Source organism: Echinococcus granulosus, assembly GCF_000524195.1.
Source record: "Echinococcus granulosus chromosome Unknown EG_S00264, whole genome shotgun sequence".
Classification (NCBI taxonomy): domain Eukaryota; kingdom Metazoa; phylum Platyhelminthes; class Cestoda; order Cyclophyllidea; family Taeniidae; genus Echinococcus; species Echinococcus granulosus.
Window position 1 is genome coordinate 13,664 of NW_020170644.1, and position 8,101 is coordinate 21,764.

The following is an 8,101-nucleotide window of genomic DNA, read 5'->3' on the forward strand; positions in this document are numbered from 1 at the left end:
ACCCCTTCCTCCGCCCTTCTTGAATGTCACTTACAAGAGGCGATGGGGAAGGTCTCATTGAAGGTTTCAAAGGGTGCGAGAGCCTCCGCACTGTCTGGTGAGTGGATGGCACTGCAGCCAACCTCATCGGGCGAATTGTGAGGATCATCGAGCCAACAGTCGGGAAGGCCGTCACAACGCATGGAGGGTCGAATGCACGTTCCTGTCACCTCGTCACCACTGTCGCTGCGACGCTTTCGTCTACGACGCTGAGGCGCGTCTTCGGTGAGGCTTCCATTGCACCAAAAGCCGTAAAACTCGCATAGCTGGCGTCCTGCAAGGGGCAAACGAATCTACCAAATCGGAGAGTGAACACAGGCTGACGGATGATAAAAACTGCATCGCCACAATTGCCTTCATTAACATTTAAAAGACCACACGTAATTTGTTCTGAATGGATGGTTTTACTTGGAAAAAGGGAGGAGGAAGGCATCCCGACCAGTCAATTACAACGCACGTTGGGTACCGCCAGTTTCACGAATGCAACATCACGACAGCGGCTGTGAGGGTAATGTCGCCACATCGGAGGGGGTCAAGTGTCATTCCACCTTTTACACTCACCCACAAGGCGGTCATTGCATAGAAGACCGCAATATGCTGTTGTTATTCTACCATTCCAACTCTTCTGAAAAAAAGCACACTGTAGATGGAATGCTGTGGAGTTTGTGGCGACAAATGCGCAGAACCCAGTTGAGCCTTCCATCTGCCTACCCGGCTTATTCATTCCTCCTCTCCGCAGATTCAGTCTCCACCAACTTGACAACGTGGGATTGGGTCAACATTGCTTCAATCAACACCTCACCAGTTCCTCCTCCTCCTCAAAGGCATTCGGGACGCGTTAACCACACAACGACCCTCCAAGAGGACGCTCATGTGCTCTGCCTGCCTGCTGCAATCATTTCACCAGTTCACTGCATCGTCAATCAGCCAATTTACAGGTTAAAAAATTTAAAATAATTTGGAAACTATTTCAACAGTGGGGAATGTTCCATTTACTTACCATTATGAAGTAGACAGTTGAAAAAAAAAACACCCGTCGCATCGCCCCAGGGACCTGTTTTTGCAGCTCCCAAAGGAAATAAATCTTTTGCAAAACCTCTTTAAAAGGCTTTTTGAAGGGGATAAAGGAGGAGTTTACTTTTGGCAAACCTGGCAGCACATGCGACGAATAGGCTGTTGTGGTATTTTACCTTGGCAGTTCTGAACAACGCATCCTGACGCACAAAACAGGCAGCATAATCACAAAAAGGGAGCCACCGAAGGGGTAAATGATAAGAGAGGAGGGTAGTTAGTCTGTTTTGCCGGGAATTCGGCCAATTTTAAACCATGCGTTCGTTTGTACAATGAGGCAGTAAAGCCGACTCCTGCATCACTGAGTGGACTGCGCATGTGGGGCGGAGCGAGAGTGTGGCGGTGAAAAACAACTTCCACCGGTGGTTCAAGGGGAAGGAAAATGCTTCTACCAAGCAAAAATATTAATACAGGCGGTAAAGGACCCGAGTTGAGATGGGTGACGGGGAACGTACGCATCCATCCATCCTTCCATCCAACCATCCATTACAAACTTCGCGTGGATATACAGCGGCAAGATTGGAAGCGGCTACTGCCAAACAGAAGTGTGTCAAACACTTGCACAAAGCCACCCCACATCGTCTTGCAGGTATTGTTAAGAATAGCAAAAATTGGTATTTAAAACTGTGAGAGTCTTTCCGTAAACTTCCAGCCTTTCCTACTCATTTAAATGGAGATGAGTTGAAAGAGGTGAACTTCCTCAAATTCAGGCACTCATGCCACAGCTACCCCAGCTCGTTGTCTGTTTCATGGGAGCTATACAAAACGCACTGTAATATCCGTCTTAAGTAAACTTTGCTTAAGTTCACTATAAATGGTCATAAACCAAAGGAACAGTTGGCGAAACACCCATTGACAGACCCGAAATCCTCGTCATTTTAGGTTAAAAATTAGCAACTCGTCGAACACTTGCCAAGCATTTGTTTTTAAAAAAAATATACCGAAAAATGTTCATGATTGTAAGTATCAAAATGCACCAGTAACGCTCGAAATGCGTTCACGACTGCTAATTTGCAAGATAAATAATAAAACGGTGCTACTGAAATACACTTCAGCGTCCATCCTAACTCCACATTCTCCTCCTTCTTGTAAAAGGAATCAGCTGGATTGAGAAAAAGTAAAACCAATGCAAATTACTAAACGAAGAATAACATTTCATAAAAAACGCGATTCCACAGAAAAAACGATGGTAATATTATAATAATCGGTCTCATAACAAATTGCTTAGGGTATGGGCTCCGGTAATTAAGCTTTACCCGCTAAACAGACGACAAACGACACCAGACACAGACATTAAGGCACTTCGAAATGCTATGCTACAAAATTATACATCTTCAATGTCGCAGACAGATGGTTCAACGTCAAAATAGCGCTTTCATGCTACCTTAAAGCCGCCTGATGGATGCATGAGGTACAGACAAGGTTCCATGCTCAACAGTGCTCGAGATTTGTCGGTGAAATCAAGTCCCAAAGGAACCGTGGACCCCCAGTCTTCCCAATAAGTAGACATACACATTTTCTTCTTCTTTTTTCTTCATTAAATATATACACAAGAAGGAAATTTGGTGTGACTCCCGGTAAAGGGCTTCCGTTTATTCAACCATCCTTTGCTCAGTTGATAATCCACTACATCCCACAACACCTTTTACAAGCATCTTTGACAAACCACGAAGGCAAAACAAAAGTGTCATTTTGAGAATAAAAAGCACACGCGATGCAAGGAAGGGCTGAGGAAGAATCGCAGCAGTTAAGCGTAAAATATCATGGGATTCACCTTTTGGCTTACTTTATGAAGAAAGTTAGCTAAAAGCAAGGTCCAACACATTTGCCATTCCAATATATTTTGGAAAAGTACTTAAAAAAAACAAATTTGACACAAATTAATCCACGAATCAGCTATTAAATGACATGGGTGAATATGTAAAGGAAGAAAGCCAGTTTCCCTCAGCATTTAAAATCTCCAATTAACTTTTTTATATGTTCAAACTAGACAACCAAAAATGGACACATGGCGTGGCGTGAACGATAAGCATCTTTGCTTCTCTCCCTAGTCGTCGTCCCTTTAGGTCCTGGCGTGAAGCATTGGAGAAAAGGGCGTCTTTACCATACAACAATTGTGGTGGTGAGTAGTATAGTCAAAATTTCTCACAGAGCAATTTTTAAGACGGACTTCTGTCTATCCTGTAAGCACCAACTAAAGTGATCATATTATGTGAATGAGAAAAATGTCGCCTTCTAAAAGTCCCCAGGGAAAATTAATTTGCGCGGTTGAAACAAAAGGCATGCGACGCACTTCGAAAGGGAGAGAATTGGCCATCAAAGTGAAGGCGCGAGGTGATCTGAACGCGGATTTTGAGATCTGCAGGGAGGCCTTTAAATCCACCCAGCAATTCATCCGTCGGCGTCAAGGTGCCCTTATCCAATTGGCTGGACAACCGACTGGGGAATATGGCCCACGAGACGACAAGGAGGCGCAAACGACCTTGTAGAGTGACACTCCGGTGTGGGGAGGAGCATGATAGCGTCAGATTTTCGGGCTCCTGAAAGGAAACAGTGCATTTCTCCGCTCAAAGGTCCAGTCATCATCAACACAACCTACTGTTCGACTCAACCAACAAAGTTGCAAGGGAAGAAACAACTTACGGGCCGCAATTCCTTAAGCACGTTAAGGAGTCACTACCCCTTGGACACCATTAATACCTTCGGATTTTACCGAAAAATTGGAATCAAGCCTAAATTACTTTTTTTCACGGCAGTGCAGTAGGACTTGCGATTCAACTTGCGGCTAAGCAGCCCTGCAAGGACCAATTCGCACACAAGTTACGCCCCCCGTTGAATATCTTCAGCCTCCAACGACCCTTTATCACTTGGACAGCCTTCTCCAAAGCCACTAGGTTAAAAAAGGGAATATGAGGGAGTGGGATTCCCACCAAACTCCATTTGTCATGCCACACACTAACATGAGCTCGGGGACTATCAGCATGCCACCATCTTCGTTTCTTTTTCACAGGTCACTGCACCACTGTCGGTGGCGTCTGCAACAATGGGTGAAACTACCGCTGCAAGCTGCGGACACAATACTCTAAACAATAAAAAATGGGCATTTTTTCTACCGTATAATGATCGGTTCCGGTTTCATGCCAATTCTCCTTCCAGGCTTTCACCTCCTCTGTTTTACAACGAAGAGGCTAATTCAATGCCCAGCTCCGCCTTTAAAGGACGATTGGCCACCACAGCCCCTCACATTTCTTCTACCCATCCCAACGTTAAAGAAACCAACCAATCTGTTTGGCACAATCAGTTGCCAGTTGCCATGCTAGTGGCGACTGGGCACCCAGACATGGAGCTCATGGCGCCTCTGTCAACAAACAAATTATAATACGAATACAGTGATTTAGTGAACTCACTTTATGTCCAGGAAGGTAAAAGGAGTCGCCACGTTCGTAGGCCTCCTCAGCTTCGTTGCGAGAACTCTCCGCCTCCGAACGATCAATCCACTGGCTCAACCGCAGCTCGAAATCGTCTGACCTCGGAGGGCGTCTGGACGGACATTCAATGGAGGCGCGCACGTGCAACAACCAGAAGTAGACCTACATCATTAAGCAAGGCATTTGATTTGCACCTTCAAGAGGCACCAAAAGGGAGGACTGGAGGCAGAGAATCTATTTTCGGAAGATGTGCAGTGTTTTGTGGCTTGGCGCACCTTTGGAGATAGCAAACATTTCATGGACATTTTAGCGCAAAAAAGCGGACCTTCTACTGAAAAGAGGGGATGAAAATTAATTGCAACCACCAAATATTTGCTTAACCCGAAAAAAATTAAAAAAACCTTTCAAAATGTATGGCATTTTTTAGCTACCACCAAAATTTCCTAAGGGAATGGGGAACTAAAGGGGAATTTGTAAGACCTTTTGGACTAGTGATTTAACAGTTTTGAAGCAAAGAAGTGAAAGTAGCAGAAGAAGACTTGTACACGTATCGGTTGGGTTTCATGCGGTGGCACGGAACACTTTTTGCACGCTCAAAAGGTCATCAGCCCCTCCGATCCGATGTAAGCATGTTGGCTTTTATCAAATCAAATAAACCAAAAAAATCCTTTAAGAAGGTGAAAAAGTATGGGTCTACTTGTTTAGCGACTGCATTTTCAAATTGCATAAAAGGAAGTATTAGAAGACCTGATTGCTATTTCAGCGGGAATTCGGAGCAACGTACTCATCACAAAGGTGATATTTTAAATGGAAACAAGGGGAAGAGCGCTACACTGACTAAAACGCCCGTCAAATTACGACGAGGCATTTCAAATCGCGGGCTCAGCACTGCTTACTACAGAAACTGATGGATTCTTAACTGGGAGAAATACGACTGTTAGCAAGCAAATATTCTTTCAAACCTGTTTTCGCTAAACAAATCGACACGGAGCATGGTCGTTCCACCTCTTTAGGAACAGTGTGTTTGCGTCAAGAAAAATGTTTTTTTTTCAGACGGGAAGATAGGTGACCTGTTTCGAAGAACGCAATGGCAAGGGAGCCGTCAGGAAACAAAAAATCTCACCGTAAAAAACAGTTTGCTGTCCAGCTACTTAGCTAACGAAAAATATAAACGACACACTTTGACTAGCTGCTTCATTACCCATTGTAAATAGATCCGTTAAATACACTTTTTCTACATCTATAACAGCCCTTCGGTTAATTTGTTTCTGCGTTACTCCTAAGAAGAAACAGATAAGGATCAACTGAATAGTATATAGTAGTTATTAGTATAGTTTCGGTCTCTGAGACTTGATTAGCAGTGAAATCTAACAACATTGCTACTAGTTTCCACTTCGTTGAAATTATAACAACTGGTTTTTAAGTATTTAAATACAATTATTCCCACGTTAAACTCAACAAACGCAATAAAAATTTTGGAAGTCGTTAATCTATAAAATTGACATATCTAAAAGTTTGCAAATGAAGTACAGCACTAGAGCTGAAAAAGGTAAACTGACTGATCAAAAAAGAGAATACGATTCAGTAAAGTAGCTTGTGAAGATCTGTACAAATATGCACACTCCTACCGCTCCATCCATTAAATAATGCCTGACGTAGCGACCCGCAGGCCTGACGGAAACACCAGGACACACAACCCGATTAAATGGCCGATGAGTTTTTGAGGCTTCTGTAAAATGGGTGGCAGCCGACACATTCCAGTAGAGGACAATCTGGTTGTGGAGTAGTAAGTCATCTGAGTTGGAGTTTTTGTAATAGCCGTCGCCTGAGGACCGACCGCAGTAAAGTGAGGAATTGGGCATCAACAGGTCTAAATTATTTATTCTAGGCAAACATAAAACTTACAATCTTCACATCGTGCTTGAATAACGCAAAATAGGAGGAAAAACAAATATTTCTTCATATTTTTTGGAGAACCGCAAAAGTTACAATAGTAAAATCAAGAGGATTACTTCATCATCGGTAAATATCACAACAAGAGTTAGGTATCTCTTCATTTTTCATTAGATTTACGGGTACCCACTTAGCTATTTCACAGCGAAAGCAAAGAAGGCATCGACCATCTTAAGTTCAGCACTCCATCTCAATGGCCTTAAAACCAAATCGTTGGCGTAAGTGAAGAAAAACGCTGGATGAACATCTAGGCCCTAATTCTTATTAAAAACTGTCATAAATATATTGTTAGCACTGTATTTTGCTTTTAATTATTATTTTACTCCTAATTTTTATTTTTTATATTTTAGTATATTAGATGAGATGCTACATGATTTGTAATAAATGTATTCGCGCTCAATTCCTATTGGGGTAAAAATTAGGTGCTTGTAAAAATTACCGTTAAAATACGTCACACTTTTACACTATTCATTTCTTGCACTGCTTTCATACAGATTTTTATTTAACTAAATGAATACAAATTTTCCTGTTTCTAATCTAATCATGTAGTCCCGAAATAAATAATAGGCATTTAAATGATGATAGTTAAGTTTTAAAATTATATGTCTTGTGCCAAATAACTCTTTTCCGAGGTTTTCGCGTAAAAGACCTCCATCCACTCATTCTACTTTTCCCAAAATAGTTTACTTATTATGATCTTTGGAAGTAGCAGACAGAAATATAATACTTTGCTATTTTGAAAAAAACGACATTTGCATTTATTAGAAGCTAGCGATAAGTAGATGCATTTCAATACGGATGAGAAGCTACTGACGCATTTGTGTAATACGATAGTGGTTTATCCCTCGGCATTGGTGAGGCGCCACTTTTGTACTTTCAACTAGCCCCCTTGTACCTCACTGGGTGGGCTGGCCTTTTGGGCCATGCCAACAGCCCAGATGCCTTCTCTGCGCTGAATATATATTCTGCCCCAGTATTGTGTCTTCTTTTGTCTTCATGGAGTCTTGGGACGCTACATTTGCGGCATTGTGGTAGCCTGCAGTGGAGGAAAGATTTGCTTACATAGACTTGCACTGTAAGCTCGTGATCCCAAAATAGTAGACAGAGGAGCCAAGCAAGCATTATGTGGGACTATGTGAAAGTGAGAGTTGACTATCCGACGAAAAAGGAGATCGGGCAGACTAATTACCTCACAGGTTGCAGATGTTACTGTGGGAAAGATGACACTGCCAATTACTGCTGTTGCCTACTTTGGCCGGTCTTGCAGCCCATGTCAGTCAATTCAATGCTTCTAATCATCAGTTACCCATAAACAAAATGGAGGGCGGGAGATCAGATACTCTGCAAAGGTGATTCTCCTTGTCAGATGAAATCTTCTCCAACTTGATGATGCGTCTACCACAAAATGGAGGTGTGAGGGAGCGCAAAGCACAACGCGCTTTTAAAAGACCAACTTTGGAACTGAGGAGGCACGTTTAAGTATAACCACCGGGGGACGTGCCCCTCAGTGACACTGTACCTGTGCCTAATAACCCACCTTGCTAATGTATTCTATGCCTAAAATCTCACCAATTCGCTCATACAAACTGCTTTTGCCTATCCTCAATTCG

At 42.8% G+C, this 8,101-nt stretch overlaps 1 protein-coding gene across 1 annotated transcript in view; it reads right to left on the reverse strand. All coding sequences in view use genetic code 11, as the record gives it.

Annotated features, from left to right (window-relative positions):
- EGR_10758 (hypothetical protein) overlaps nucleotides 1-6,400 on the reverse strand; it is a gene marked incomplete at both ends in the record, with an annotated part of 7,598 nt that extends 1,198 nt beyond the window's left edge. The window contains 4 exons of the mRNA XM_024500007.1: nucleotides 35-313; nucleotides 3,404-3,650; nucleotides 4,518-4,700; nucleotides 6,167-6,400. Of these exons, the coding sequence (XP_024345576.1) occupies nucleotides 35-313; nucleotides 3,404-3,650; nucleotides 4,518-4,700; nucleotides 6,167-6,400 (943 nt within the window). The remainder of the gene's footprint in view (nucleotides 1-34; nucleotides 314-3,403; nucleotides 3,651-4,517; nucleotides 4,701-6,166) is intronic.
- Nucleotides 6,401-8,101: the final 1,701 nt, after the last annotated feature.